At 32.7% G+C, this 16,021-nt stretch overlaps 1 protein-coding gene and 1 long non-coding RNA gene across 3 annotated transcripts; one reads left to right on the top strand and one right to left on the bottom strand.

Annotated features, from left to right (window-relative positions):
- Window positions 1-3,828: 3,828 nt before the first annotated feature.
- Window positions 3,829-9,617, top strand: LOC136339621 (epidermal growth factor-like protein). Of its 2 annotated transcripts, XM_066283034.1 has the most exons (8): window positions 3,829-3,985; window positions 4,138-4,393; window positions 8,097-8,157; window positions 8,373-8,528; window positions 8,584-8,786; window positions 8,838-8,983; window positions 9,037-9,243; window positions 9,302-9,617. In XM_066283034.1, exons 2-8 carry the CDS (start codon window positions 4,257-4,259, stop codon window positions 9,466-9,468), a joined length of 1,077 nt encoding a protein of 358 aa, XP_066139131.1. In that variant the 5' UTR covers window positions 3,829-3,985; window positions 4,138-4,256; the 3' UTR covers window positions 9,469-9,617. The 2 variants fall into 2 exon arrangements, with proteins under 2 accessions (XP_066139131.1, XP_066139130.1); XM_066283033.1 differs by having other exon boundaries at window positions 3,829-4,393.
- Window positions 9,618-15,477: 5,860 nt separating this feature from the next.
- On the bottom strand, window positions 15,478-16,004 carry LOC136339635 (uncharacterized). Its single transcript, XR_010732170.1, has 2 exons — window positions 15,867-16,004; window positions 15,478-15,804 (listed from the first exon to the last, which is right to left on the bottom strand). It is a non-coding gene; the product is annotated as an uncharacterized lncRNA (long non-coding RNA).
- Between the last annotated feature and the right edge of the window lie 17 nt (window positions 16,005-16,021).

Raw genomic sequence — 16,021 nt, 5'->3', positions numbered from 1 at the left:
ATTCTGAGCCATTTACACATTTATGAACGTTTCTATCCATCGTAGTGCTGCACCATACTCCATTAATATTTATTTATATTTAAAACAAAATTACATTGAATTTCCATGACAATGACAGAATAAGTGACTTGACTATAATCAATCATAATAATGCATACAAAAGTTTCTACATATGTGTATATATGGGTTAGAGTTTAATGGAACCATACCTTGGAAGAAGAGCATTTTGTTGAGATAGGGTAGGTTTTACACATTTTTTTCTTCATGGCTTCAACATCTACTAAAATAAAATTACATTAATTTCTCGTAAAAAAAATCTATACCTGTTTTTCCATAGACATTGGCAAGAGAAATTATTTTTCATCTTGAAAACGGCTACTTGTGCAACAAAATACTAAGAATAGTTTTTTTAATTAAGAATTAGTGGGATATTACAAAAATACATTCGTATTAAAAAAGTCAACGATTTATCATTTTTTTCATTCAAAACATACCATTGAATAACCGGACGGACGACACTGAGATAGATGAAAATATTCTGCCTACTCCAAAAAATACACATTTATCCCACCAGAGCGTGTTAACAATTTTATGTTATTATCCTAAATCGTTTTTTAAATATTTAAAAAATATTTAAAAAATAAGAAATTAAATATTATCTTGGACATGAAGCAATTTCGGACCTAACTTTATTTGATCTAAATAGCTGTTTTTATGAGCGCTACACCCCTGAAAATTTGCCGGTATGTTTAGAAAACATCCTATATAACATCTTCTCAAATGGAAATAAGGCCAATAACCTTAAAAACTATAAAACAGATCTCCATAAGGGTTCAAATCCATTCAATCAAGGTTATAAAAAAAAATGTTCAAAAACAGTTTTTCAAAAATTAAAATGAAAAATCGAATACCTCTCAAATCTTGCGAGATGGAAGAAAAAAAATGAGTTATGAGGAATCCTGGAGTTCTTCTAACATTTGTTACAATTTGGAACGTTAAAGGAAACCATATTATGAACATCCCATCAAAAATTTGATACCCTTAAAATTCCTTCTGGATGTTATAGGAAGCGTTCAAAAACAATATTGTTAACGTGTCTAATCGATACTGACTACCACAAACCAGTACAAATATACTAAAACTTCTAGGAAGTCTTCAAAAATTAGTTTTAGTTCCTTATAAATTTCAGTGAAATAAAATTGGGGGTATGAGAACACAGGGAAGACTTGAAATATGATCAGCACGTTACTAAAATCTATCAGGAACTAGTTATTGTCCAAAAAAGGACACTACCACGAATCTAGGTAAGTGACGCAAAATCTAAAATGCTCGGTAGAAGAAAGAAAATATTCATGTTCTGAGAAACTTCTTCAATCAGAAGCTATTATACCGGGTGATAACAGAAAGTGATTATATTTGTGGTAGTATTACTTTTGGTTATTTCATACAAAAAGTTGAAGTTTGATTCACGTAAAAAAAGATTAGAATTTTTTGTTGATATTTTTGAATATTACGATATGTCCGATTTCACCAGATTAGTTGAAAGTAACCTTAAAGTTTCATTTTTAAATGGGACACCCTCAATTTTTTAATCATTTTTGCATATAATAGATCATTTTATTTACAGTAGGAACATATCAATTTTTTAAAATAAAATAAAGTTTTTTAAATTTAAATGAAAAATTGTGCTTTTAGACTATGTTAAGACTGAAAAATGAGATTTTGGGAATTTGGATGGATATAACTACTGAAAAACAGAAAAATAGTCAAAGCTACTATTTTCACCATAATTAGAACCCAAAAATGCAAAAACTATTTAATTTCAATAAAAGCATCCAAAATAAATTCTGTTATACAGGGTGTTTCAAAATATGTATCTAAAAATGAAAGGTGTGATTCTTTGGCTGGTTATAAGAAAAAAAGTTCCTATTAATATGAATCCGTAAAGACACCGTTTTTGAAATACAGGTTAGTGAAAAACATTTTTTTTTTTTAGGTTTTTTAACAATATCTCAGGAATCGTTTGAGATACAAAATTCAGATTTCGTACACCAATTATCATTAATATTAGTTATCTTTTGAACACTACTTCAATTTTTTTTTATATGCCAGAGACAGAGATTTTTGGGTTGCGTAAGATTTTTTGTTGTTAATTTTTACGCCACTCGCAACATTAGCATTTCAGAATCACGACAATTCGACCAAAGACTTGGTCTCCTGGGTTCCCAGATTTTAAAAAGTTTAGTTTACACTACATCAGTTAATACTGTTAAAGAACTAAGAAATAGCATTATTGTATCTTGCAATACGATCCGCAACACTCCGAGCATTTTCGAACGGGTACGTCAATCGTTAAGACATAGGCTAGAGGCCTGCATTACCATAAGATAAGGCCATTTTCAACAATTTGTGTGATTCTAAAATGCTAATTTTCGCAGTGACGTAATAATTAGAAACCAAAAATGTCACGCAACCCTAAACTTTCCGCCTCTGGTATATAAAAAAAAATTGAAATAGCACTCAAAGCGTAACGAATATTAATGATAATAGATGTTCAAAATCTGAATTCGGTATCTCAAACAATTCCTAAGATATCGTCAAGAACTTAAAAAAAAAACTGTTTATTGACATCCTGTATCTCGAAAACGGTGCGATTGCGAATCTATCTTAATAGGAACTTGTTTTCTTATAACAAGCGAAAGAATCACACCCTTGATTTTCCGACACGTTTTGAAATATTCTGTACATAAAATGATGTGCTGAATCTAACAATATCGAAAAATACAGTGCCCTGTTTAAAAATCATAAGTTAGAGATATTTCCATTTAATCCGGAACTAATCCAAAACTCAAAATTATCAACAATAATTTGCTGTATTGTTTTGTATAAGTGGCCCAATTACAAATGTTTAATTAAATAAACTAGCCAAAAGTTATAGGTTGCACTCTCTTTCTGTTATCACTACCTGGTGATGGTATAAGTAGTACTCTCTACCAAAGTTGATTGAAATGACGGATATGAGATTTGTTCTAAATCTCATGTTATTTTTGCCATAAATTCGTCATCTTAACGATTATTTTTGATAGGTACGTACCATCTTGGCGTTTTACAGGTTGTTTCCAAAAATTAGGGCAATATCCTCCGGAAATGAAAAAATTCTCATCAAAGAATTGTAATCATAGTTATATATTGTTTTCCAAAAATATACCCATGCAGAAATAGAGCTCTTCAAAATTTGAAAGCGAAAATGGAATTTTCTACATAACTTTTCTTTAATTTGATGAAATTTAATGGGTTTCGGGTCACTCGTATATCATACCAAGGTTAATAAAAATAGGTCCTAGCACTTCCTTCTATAATTTTATGAAGACTTCTCTCATCTTCTTCATTCCTAAACTGTTAAGGTCCTGGGTTATTTTTAACCCATATGTGGTTTATTAAATTTCCCGCGTACTTAAGGAAAAAAAGGTACTCTTGGTTGCTGTATGTGACCCGAATCGTTCAGGAAAAATACCATTTTGTCAAAGAGCGTGTTATCAAAAACATATAACATCCTTGAAAATAAATTTGACGGGTTCGAGTATTTTCGGAAAGTTTTTGGTGAGTCACTCGATATGTACGTGTATTTTAGAGTAACCATTAGCCAACCTTTGTTTCAAGAAGGCCAGCATATCGAGCCCCAAAGGTCAGATTTGCACGAAACAACATCAATTGGCAAAAGCATCTTAAATCATCAAATTAATGTTTATTAATATTAAACTTATTAATTCCAGCCACGCCAACACCCAATTGTAATCAACCATATAAAAACAAGTTTAGCACTGTTTTATCGATTCTCGGTATAGTTTTGCTTGACCACGTATTCACGAAGGAGACAACAACGAATATTTATTTATTACTTTAGAAATTTTTACCACAGAACATTCAAGATTTCGTCATTTTATTTTGTTCGGTTCAGTGCTTTAGACAATCGTAAGAGCCCACGGTACGTGCGCTTAAGTATACCGTAAAAGTGTTGTATTAAGTGCTATTACAAGAGCAAATTAAGTGACAAATTAGTGTTTTGATATTCGATAATTGCCAATTTCATAACGTCTACTTCATATCACACATACCAGCTAGATTTTTATTTTCTAGGCTGGAAAAAAAGATATAATTTACTTGAAATTTGTTTCGCAACGACGAAAAAAAATTAGAAGGAAATCTACGATTCGGCGGGGGAGTACAGATCGGTGAAAGTTACAAAATTTGGAACAATGTGGAACTATCATGTGTTATCCGGAATTGCAGCCGTATTGGGGATCCTGCTAATTGAGGCTTCGGGACAGCAGTTCAACACTCTGCAACACCGAAATAATAGTTCGAAGGCAGGAGTTTGCGTTTTGGAAGTGCCGTAAGTAGCGTTATGTCGCGCCATTTTTAATTTTTTCTATTGTATAATTTGTTGCTATTGTTGGCCCCTCGACATCGAGTATTAACACAATTCGACCCACGTTCACATTCAGGATCGCTTTATCTTTCTTCTCTTCAGTATACAGGGTGTGCGGAAATAACTTCGAAATATCTTGGGAAATAATTCTATAAATAAGCTAAAACAATTAAAAAACTTCTTAAAAACATACTCCAAAACTGCTTTTTAAAGGGGCTAGAACCCCTTAAAAGGGGAATTCTGAACATGTTTTTTTCGCAATGGTTTCGAAACAGTTTGCACCCTTTTAAAAAGCAATTTTTTATTTATTAGCAAATTTAAAAATTATCGCCTTTATAATCACCTCCTAAAATGTTTCGATGTCATTACCGGGCTCTCTGTATAATACAATAATATTTTTCAGTAAATAACTAGACGGGACCTACTTAAATTGACAATTAATTCTTAAGTTTCCTGGGCATTTTATTTTCATTGCGAATAATGAATATTTTAATCAAGGATGTGACTTTTTAAAATTTTAATGTATTCCGGAGAGAACACTAATTGAAGTAACTCGGACAAACTTACTTAAAGGAACATTCCGGTAGAAAAAATAACATGAATATTGAAGTAGAAACTATGTGAACGAATCTAAAAATCCATTCAAGCTTCTATGAAATTCTCACTAAAAAACACAGAATCTTTTTAACCACAATTTGTGATCATGCTTAAATTCCATGAATAAACCTGTCCAAATTTTCTGGAAACTTTCAGCCACATCTTTCTTCAAATGCACTTTCTATTCCCGGTTCACTTTTTCTTTTTACCTCAAAGAGTCCTTTTCCATTTAGTATCTCAGTCATTATCTTTTTTTCCATTTTTTACTCGATTTTCTTCTTTTATCCAGAGTTAACTCTTCATCTAAAAATATTATAATAGTTTGTTTTATGATAAAAAGTAATATACCAGATGAAGTCAAGATAAAAGATCTTTTAAATGACGTATCACTTGAATCCCCTTTACATTTAAACTTTTAAAGGTAACTGTCACCTTGGCTAAGGGGTTGAAATTTGTAGGATCAGAATACTACCAAAAACTGGATCGGGTACAATAAAAGTTGACGTGTTTAAGCAATTTTGCTAAAATAAAATGCCATATAGATACCGCATTTATTCCAGTCAAAGTTACCACACTACAGAAGGTTTTTTGATTTTTGGCCTTTTTGAAAATCGCCACTAACTTTCTTATTTATTAAAATAATGGAATTGCTTAAAAACATTAATATAGCACTTTTTTGAGAGGAATCTAATGGAGTGCTCAATTTTTTTCTGCTATTCACCATTTTCCTACAAATTGCAACAACTTCATATTTTCAAATATAATGGGCAGGTGTCCATGATTTAACATAATAGAAAATTTTAAACCCTTTTCAACGATATATATATTTTTACTTTTCATTGTCGAAATTGACGGAAATATAACATATTAATTTTTTTGACATAGGTTGGCTATAAAAATTGCTGTAAAACCAATGAGGCAACTATGGAGTCTTCGATTTTTCAATCACTACTGTTTTACTAAAATTTATTTTGAGTTTTTTTTTACTCTAAGTATTTAGCATTTAGTATTTAGTAGAATATATGAAAATTTTTAAAAATATGACATGTTAAAATATTATATAATATCAAATGAAAATTCTAAGGTGCCAAATGAACTTTAACTTAATACATATTCTAAACGCCGCCAAACAGAGAAGATAATTTTTTAAACAATAAAAAATAATTTCATAAATTATGGAAGCTATAAAAAGCCCAAATCGAAATATTACAACATAAGCCAAGAAAAAGAAATTTAAGAATTAAATACAATTGAAGCAGTATTAGAATATCCGAATACACTCTTGCGGACTTTAGCTGAAAGAAGTGGTAATAATACGAGGATTTTAAGAACGCTTAAAAAACACCATTATAGACCTTACCGCAGAAGACTCATTTATCAACTTCGCGAAGGGGACGCCGCTAGGAGTTTGAAATTTTGCCGATGGGTCTTGGAAAATTGCAACTAAGGTATGAATTTTCCATTCACCGTTATTTGGATTGATGAAGCGAAAAGATAATATTGGGATATTTAACAGATATAATTCTTACCATTGGTGCACCCATATAAAATATACACATGGGGTTGTTCCCCAAAATCGGCAAGGTCGGTTTGGATTTAACGTATGGGTAGAGATATTCAGAGGAAGATTTGCTGGACATCATTTTTACTAAGGACATTTACGGCTGAAAGTTATTTACATATTTTGAACATTTGCCTTATTCCGTTGTTTGAAAATGTACCTCTCGTTCATTTTGAAGACTTGTATTATCAGCAAGGCGGATGTCCTTATAACGCTACAATTACAACTAGGTTTTTAAATGAAGAGTTTCAGCTGCAGTGGATCAAAACAGGTCCTGTAATTTCAATCCCATGGATTTCTTCTTGTGGGGGAGATTAAAAAGTCTCATATTCAAGGGAAGAAATATTCAAACAAGAGCAGTATTAAAAGAAGCTATTCGACATAATTTTTACATGAATCACTGTTATGAAACTCGAAAATATTTCAAATTCTGCGCGAAATAGATGTTTATAATGCATTCAAAACGGAGAAACTCAGTTTGAACATCGACGTTGAAAGTATATTTTAAAATTTATTTCATTTCCTTATAAAGCATTCAAATTATCTTTTTTATTAGATTTTAAAGCTTTTGACAGCAATTTTCCTGGTTGGCTTATGCCAAAAAAATTAATACGTTATATTCCCGTCATTTTCGATAATAAATGTTAAAGTTATACATATCGTTGAAAAAGGTTTAAAATTGGGTATTTTGCTAAGCCATAGCTACTTATGATTTATATTTGAAAAAATGAAGTTGTAGCAGTTTGTAGGAAAACGGTGAACAGCAGAAAAAATGAATACTCCATTAGATACCTCTCAAAAAAGTGTTATAATAATGTTTTTACACAATTCCAATATTATAATAAATAAGAAAGTTATTGGTGATTTTCAAAATGACCAAAAACCGAGAAACCTATATCTTAGTGGATTGTAACGATATCGAGAAACAATTTTTGACATTAAACATTTCTCAAAAATCGAACCCGTAACACCTAATTCAGTCTTCTTCTATCTAGTTAAGAAATAGGTTTGTCTGTCAAAACACGCTAAATTAAACACCCTGTATATTACCTCAAAAAGCAAAAAAAAGTGAAGTTTAGTTGTGAAAATTAGCAAATATAAATTTTGATTCTAGGAGAATTTTAACTTTGAAATTATCCTTTGAGGACTCTACTTATGCTCAGCTGTTAACTCTGAAGAATTTTATTTTTTTCTATAATATTAAGGGAATCCTTTACCGCTCATTGTTTCCAAATGCAGGGAGGATTTTTTTATTAATGTTTCTTTCCCCTTACTAACAAGCGGAAGTGCTATCCGCTGCCTCTTGGTACTCTGATCTCGTTAAGTATTTGTTGAGCAACGAAGATGGATTCAAAGTAAGATGGACACGAGTAAATGGTTTCCTTGAGCAGTAATTCTATTTAGAACATTTTTTCTATAATGACATGAATGCAATCTTTCCTTCGTCCCTTTTAAATCTTGTCGAGCCCAATTATGGACTATCTATTTAATATGTAATACACTTTTCAGGACTATTGACATTTTAGCACCTGAAGACCGGATAAAATCAGAAGTTCCGCGTGGAAATGGAGTAAGTTATTCATTTTTTCAGTCTCACCAGAGTCTTCAACTTAGGAAACATTCTCCGGCCGATGGCAAAATAAATCTTTTGTTGATATTTTACATATCACTTTGACACGATTCTCAATTTTACTCCTAATTCAAGAATCTGGCGCCTGAACTAATTATCCCTATACTCAGCAATGAAAAATGAACTTTAACAAAACCTCAAACTAACCTTTCCAGTCACGACCAGACCTTACCAAAATCGAAATCTGTTGCTCTGGATATGAAAGAATTCCACACTCCTTCATTCATTGTAAACCAATTTGCGACAAAGGTTGTGAAAATGGAAACTGCACCGCTCCCAACGTTTGTACTTGCAAAAGAGGTTATATGAAGGTCAGTTGTTATACCAACTGTTTGGAATTATATGGTCAATTGATATGGACTTTAGCTGACCACAGGAGATCAAACCAAATGTATCCCAACATGTCCAGAGGGCTGCCTGAATGGAGTTTGCACCAACAGTGGAGAATGCAACTGCAACTACGGGTACAGTCACAGTCCGGATAGAAAATACTGCATTCCGGTATGTAGTGGAGGATGTGGTCCTGGAGGACAGTGTACTGGTCCTGAGACTTGTAGTTGCAGCCTGGGGTATAAAAATATTTGTTACTTAGTTTTTATTCAATTTATTTCCCATTTCAGCTTCCATGTAAACAGGGACACCAACAAGTGCGAACACTTCTGCGAGGGCGGTTGTGGGCAAGGCACTTGCATAGGTCCTAATCGATGTTCCTGTAACGGGGGTTATGTGCTGAAAGAGAATCGATGCATTGCGGAGTGTCCTAGAGGTGTCAATTCCCATGAAGTTCTATAAAAGTATCTAATCAAGATTTGCTTTAAGGTTGTACTAATGGAGTTTGCTCAGCACCCAATACTTGTACTTGCAGTCAAGGATGGACATTGGATAAGAGTGGGACAATATGTCAGCCTCATTGCAGTAGTCCTTGTCTAAATGGGGATTGCGTAGCGCCCGAAAGATGCGCTTGCAAGAAGGGTTATATCGAGGCTGCTGGGTCCGGAAGAAATAAATGTGTTGCCTATTGTCCAGGTGAATTTCATATTTTTCTTTTCTGTGGGTTTTAATTAAGGGTTTTGATTATTCCTAGATGGATGTGAAAATGGAGTCTGTTCGGCCCCAAACTTCTGCATCTGCAATCAAGGTTTCATGAAGGAATTCAAGGGCAGTAACAGATGCGTAAGACGTGTGAGGCGATCTTCTTTAACCGATTTGCATTGGGACTTGATCCCAGATGAAATGCTCCAGGGTCACTAGACCTACATATTTAATATAACACAACTTAATATTTTATTTTTTCGTTTTATAAAAAATGGAAAAACTGTACTTTTTAATAATTGTTACGCTTGCACAAACTATATTTAGACTAATGTGATAATGAAATTATAAAATGACTATTAATCAAATTTATTTTTACTTACTTAATATGCTCCTCTTTTAAAGAAACGACCTATTTATGAACAAGAAGGAATTTAAATATACAAAAGACGGGGGGTAATCAATTTACAGAGAATTCTATCGAAGACTACTACATTTGGTGGATTGGAACTTCGATGCGAATCAGAAAGCTCATAAGACAGTCCTGTTCTTTAGAGTAACAGTCTGAAGTACTGCTTTGCATTTTAATAGCAGAATTGAGCGCACTTCCTCCCAGGCAAATACCACAATAACAGCTCCACGGACCCAGAAAATTACAGTTAGCCCGGAAGACAGAAGAACAAACGACACTTAAATTCATGAGTCCCTTCGTGTCACCACTTCTAGAAACTTTCAAGGTTTACCATCACCATAAAAAGAAAATTCTTAGTAATCAGAAAAAGGTGAGAATTTCATCTTTGGTAAAAACCGATACGAAGCTTAAGTCTGCGTCAAGATGTGCATACATTAACCTGCACACGTGATGGCCCCATCATTTTGGTTCATACTTGCTAAGACATTGTATATTTCCGGCCTTTTCTTCATTCATCTAGTCTGAAACTTCATCTGGATGTTGCACTAATTGTCATAACTAAGTTGGACCATAGAGCAGACGTCCATTTTCTATATTGTCACATTAAAATATATTCCGTTTACAGGTAGCACTGCTATACCATATATAAGACCATAACACCATATTATCAAGTCTACTCCATACAGTCAGTCAAAGTGAAACTCGCACACCTAAAAACTTTTATTAAAACTGTAAAAAAATATTCAAATTAGGTAGTTTCAAATGAAAAAATAAATTGTATTTGATGAACAATTTATAAATTAACATGACAATTCAAAAAATTTATAAAATTAAAAAATATTGCAATATTATGTAGCAAAACTCTCACTATATGCTTTCATTGATAATTAAAGTTAAACTCGTACACTAATAAAATGACCATAAATTTCAATGAACACCCAACTATTTAATATTTTGTGGGAAAGCCTTTGTTTCTTTTTTACTTCCTTTAATCTATTCGGCATCGATTTGAACAATTTTATGCAAAACTCAGCTGTTATTTTGGCCCATTCTTCCTTGAATGCCGTTTTTAGCTGTTTTTTACTAGAAATCTCATGAGTTCTTATATAACTTTTAGTTGACTCAATAAGTTCTCTATGATATTCAAGTCACGACTCTGAGGTGTTTCTATAACCTTAAGACCATTATATAAAAGTCAGGTCCGAGCTTTATGAGCTTTATGTTTCAGATCATTATCTTGGTAGAAATTAAATGTCCTGTCAATCTGTAATTTTTCGGCACTTTGCTTAACACTGTCTTTTAATATTTGTAAATACGTATTTTGGTCCATTATTCCATCGATGAAATATAAATTGCCAGGTCCGTTTGCTGACATACAGCTCCAAGCCATGATTAATTCACCACCACGCTTAAATTTCTTTTGTTGTAAGGCTTCGTTTGGTTTTCGCCACACCCTGTTTTGTCCATCAGATTCGAATATATTAAATTTGCTTTCATCGGTGAAAAACACGTTTTTCCAGAAGGAAAAATCTTTATTTTCATAGTCTTTAACAAATGATTATCGTACAGTACGATTTTTCTTACTAACCCATGGTTTTTTTTCTAGGTATTCAATCATGCATATTATGTTTAATTAAAAGATTTCGCATTGTTTGGTGGTCCATACTCTTGTGTAAATACTTTTGTATCAATTTAGTTAACTTCGGAACAGATATTTTAGGGTTTTCAGTAATTTTACCTAAAATCCACCTCTCATCATAGTTATTTGAAATTTTTTTAGAACTGGCAGGGGCTTTGTTTTGTATTCTTTGTTCATATAAAAAACGATCGACAATACTTTGAACAGTTGAGTGAGATCTATTTACAATTTTTACTATTTGGCGATATGATTTTCCCGCGTGCAAGTGATGAATTTTCAGTTCCCTTTCAGCGACACTTACTTGCCCGCGTTGGCAACCCATTTTGGTATAGTTTCGATTCTAAAAAGATAAAATGGACTTAGAAAAGATTATTAAGTTTATTAAAATTCTTACAAACTTAAATTGTTATTCTGGGACCTGCCCGAAGAACACAATAAATACTGTACGAGTTTAACTTTGACTCTCAAGGAAAGTATATCCGAAGAACTTTGTAAAATAACATAATAAATGTTTGCTTTTTATAAAATTTCCTGAATTGTGGTTTTTATTTATAGATTGTTTATCAAATACAATAGATTTTTTAATCGTTAGTTTTGAACATAGTCTTGAAATTTTCGTAAAAATTTATAGATGTACGAGTTTCACTTTAACTGACTGTATGTCTGTACCGTAAGTCACCTTTACTTCAGAATTAATTACTTCTGGACACGATCGAGGATAAATACCCAATTTTAGGATTGATTAATATCATAAGGTCTCTTAAGCCTTATAATACAATTCTTCTACAAAATCGGTATTACTCAAAATTTTTCATTCAAATTTTGTACGAGTCCTTTTTGAGGGGTGGCCAATCCAGTGGCATGCACAGATTTTTCTTTAAAAAATCGATAATACGATTTATTAAAATTTTGCTCCTAGAAACTGTCACAATAGGCCTTGAATTTTATATCAACCAGGCCATTTTTGCTAAAAATGTATAGTTTATCAAGCTCTATAATTTAAAAAAATCCGGTCTAAATCGCACATTCAATAAGCTTTTTACAGACTGTCCCCAAAACAAATAGATCACACTGTATATACCGATTCCACCTTTAGTTAATAGTATGCATTCACCCAATTTTGGGTTTATCTTGCACTGGGTTAGTCTCTAAATAGCGATTTCATATGCGGGAGACATCGCTTTGAGATTAATATCTTTTTCGCTCATCTAGAAACCCTCGTCAATCCCATTTTTTCACTAAAGCCAACATGATCAATTTTCATATTAATCAACTCTTGCACATTCAATTTGGGAATTCACTTGGCAATTCATGATTTCGCTTTAAACCCTAAAATGGTACTAGCCCATACCATCAAAACAAATTTCGAATTTTATATTTTAGAAAAAAATATGTAAACAATTGTTTGCCGAACCAAAAATGGTACCGTTATTAATGATTAACCTTAGATATGAAGTTGAAACAATCTTATAACAGAAAAATCAGTTAATGCAAAACATTTGAAGCTGTGTATGTATGCGTACGTAACTAAAATTTTGATATTTAATTGCATTGAAAAATCACATTCCTATTTGACTTGTTTTGTTACACTATCTAATTATAATACATCTACACCCATCCTATCTATTATTTGCCTTGTTTTTGTTTGAACATTGAATATTTAAATGAATTATTGTGATTATAAAGCTAATCTCTTAAAATCAACTACTAAACTAAGGAAGGAATATTTGCGGACACGACGAATATCAGAAATCTGAGACACGCTCTTGATATAGAAGTGATTGATAATTCGTTGAGAAGTTAAGTTTTGAGCTGGAGCTCATCCTCTTCGATCGAAGGCTAATGATAAGACGTTCCCAATACACCTGTGATAGTCATTGAGGACTTTGAGAATTAGAAAATTTGAATGAAAATCATGTGACTTATCATAATTTTCTGTGATAGATCCCGCAAAAATGAACGTTAGACGTCACTTTTTCCATTTCTTCCACAAGTACTCAATTCTCTATAATTCCTCTTGTTCTTAACCACCGGTAATTGAGCGTGTAAAACACCTATTTTTGTACGGCGTGCTCGATCGAAGTCAAAATAAAGGAAATTATGTTCTGTTTTTCACCATTTCAAGCTTTAAAAAATCTTATATGGTCGCTTCATAATATATGTATATACGGAGGTTGCCATAGGAGTTTTTAAGTATCTAGCTGTTTTTCAACAAGTCTGAATGTAAAGATCGTTCTTTGAGGCAACATTAGTGGCTTTCAGAAATTACACCGTCTCCAATGAGACACCTTTTGGAACTTAACGGTTATTACGAAAAAATAACAGACGTAATTAAATTCAATCTTCTGTCCGAGTATAATCCATTAAGTATGATAATTGAAATTCTCCTAATTATATTTTCATTCCAATTGTAAAAGCAACATTTTGAAATGTATGTGAAGGAAAAAAGTTATAGCGTAAATCAACTTTTCGTGATCACCCGGTATGTATGAAATCAATTGTAGACGTCATTCTTTCCGGAAATAAATTCTACTTTACTAAAGAAAAAAGTGCTCTAAGATATTATTAAGAATTCACAAGGAAATCAAAAAATACTACTTCGAGAGCTAATACCTATACCGGCATTGAACTATAGTGTTTTCCCGATTAGTTCTTAGCAAAAATGTTTGAAGTCTGAGAAATTCCATTAACGCCAAATTAACAGGAGACTGCTTATGATGAGTAACGTTCCACAATATATCCAAGGACACAGAATCTCAGGCCAGGCCGTTATCTGTTTCGTGCTTACTGGTACTTATCACACGACTGTCGGAAGAGATAGACTCGGGTAAGCACATACCTCTTTTTTTGTCTAGCGAGTTTGTGGAATGCATAACGGATTTCAGGAGGCTATCGATTGCACGATATCTACGATTGTAGCACTTCAGGTATCCAATTTACCCACTAGATCACTCTTCCCTTTCTTATCCTGTATCCTGTCAGAAATTGTTAGAAAACATTCTTTCGGGAGGTGGGTTTCATTTTCGCCCTTTTTTAGTCGACTACTGTCTGTCTTAAGTCGCCCTTTCCGATAGCCTTTTCTTACCTTTTCTTCTGAATAAGGACGTTTCTAATTAATTATTTTTCTTTCCAGTTCTTCCTACCACCTCCTTCTTTTCGCATTACTAAAACCTGTCAGAACTTCTAATCTTGAATATGGTCAAGTACTAAATATAACACCCATATCCAGTTAGAAATTGTGTCAAGTAATAATTGATTTCCCCATATCCTCTTTTTACCCATCTATCCACCCGTGGTATGAGCTTTCTGGTATATTTGTGTTCTGATAATTCGTTCCATTTTTATTACCATTATGAAATAGTGTTTCCCTATATGTCTTCCATATTCTAGTGCAAACTCCTTTTTTGAAATCTATATTTTTGTTCTCTTATAAGTCCACTAATTGGGATTAATGACATTACTTTCAGTGTCGCCGTGCATGCAATTCAAATGCCCAGCACATCCAAAGTTTTAATATTCTTTATACCTTCTTTACTTTATTCAGATATGAATTAAACTTTAGGTCTTTCTGGCCCATATTAGGTATCGGATCGCATTCATCGATGTATCAACCCTGTGTGAGAGGTTTCTTTTCCTTTGCTTTCTTTGCAAGTCCATTTATTGTTGCCATTAGCCGATTTAGACTACTTAGCTGTCTTAGGGTAAAAACATAGTGAAGCATTGCTCCTGATGGCGCATTTCAACCTTCTTTCCTTTTCAAATAGAAGAGGTTGTAACACCTCCTCTTAGGAAGTTTCTTGTTCAGGGGTCAAGTGTAAGTCAAAATATGTCTCCCAAAAAAATCAATCGACGAGTTTAGGGATATTTCTTCAAATACGACAGTATTAGAATTATCCCGAATGACTACTTTTCGTTGGGACACCCTATATATTTCCACGGTCTATCGTCGATTTCATATCGATATCACACTTTACAAACACACTGCACTTTTTTCGATTGCTATTTCTCCGTCAAAACTTTGGCCATCTAATTTCGGGACATCCTATCTGGTGCGACTCTAAATTTTCTACTTGCCGTGAACTTTTTAACAAATTATTTTTTTTTAATACAAACGGAGCACTAAATAGAAGATTTGTTTTTCTATTTAAAGGGAAAAAAGGCGAAAAAAGGAGGGGTGGACAATTTAGAGCCACTCGGTATATTACTAGAGTTTCGCATATCATACCCAGATATTACACATTACTTAATCTACGATTAAAAGGGACAAGTAAAGATACCATAAAAATATCTACAAATTCCTAGTAATTATTATTATATATATAAAATATTCAAATTTGAAACGAAGAGAACGAAACAATATTTTCGCATTTTGTCTTACTGCATGAGATTATTGTTTCCCCCTCCAAATCTAAAGATGCAAATATTTTTGACGTAACCCAGCAACGCTAACTGCCCTTAAGCGATATGAGTGCGAGCGAGGCATCGAGATGTTCAACTAACGGACCTATTTAAAACGATCATTACGTGTTTGTTCTTTTGTTTGTGTAGTTGTCGATCATATGTTACCTGCCATCTTCACTGAACAGCTGCTAGGTTATTTATAAACAATAAATAATTTCGAATAATAAGAAACGTATAATAAGAACAAATGATATAAACTTTAAATGTATTTTAACAAAAGATATGAAATTAACAATTGTCCCGTTAACAATTATCTTGTT

The sequence above is a fragment of the Euwallacea fornicatus genome, chromosome 6, assembly GCF_040115645.1.
Source record: "Euwallacea fornicatus isolate EFF26 chromosome 6, ASM4011564v1, whole genome shotgun sequence".
NCBI classification, from domain to species: domain Eukaryota; kingdom Metazoa; phylum Arthropoda; class Insecta; order Coleoptera; family Curculionidae; genus Euwallacea; species Euwallacea fornicatus.
The sequence above is the reverse complement of the archived record's forward strand: the minus strand, read 5'-3'. Positions and strand labels throughout refer to the sequence as shown.

Coding starts and splice junctions, on each gene's coding strand:
- LOC136339621 (XM_066283034.1), top strand. CDS start 4,257: ATGTGGAACTATCATGTGTTATCCGGAATTGCAGCCGTATTGGGGATC. Junction 8,158..8,372: donor AAGTTCCGCGTGGAAATGGA/GTAAGTTATTCA, acceptor TAACCTTTCCAG/TCACGACCAGACCTTACCAA. Junction 8,529..8,583: donor GCAAAAGAGGTTATATGAAG/GTCAGTTGTTAT, acceptor TATGGACTTTAG/CTGACCACAGGAGATCAAAC.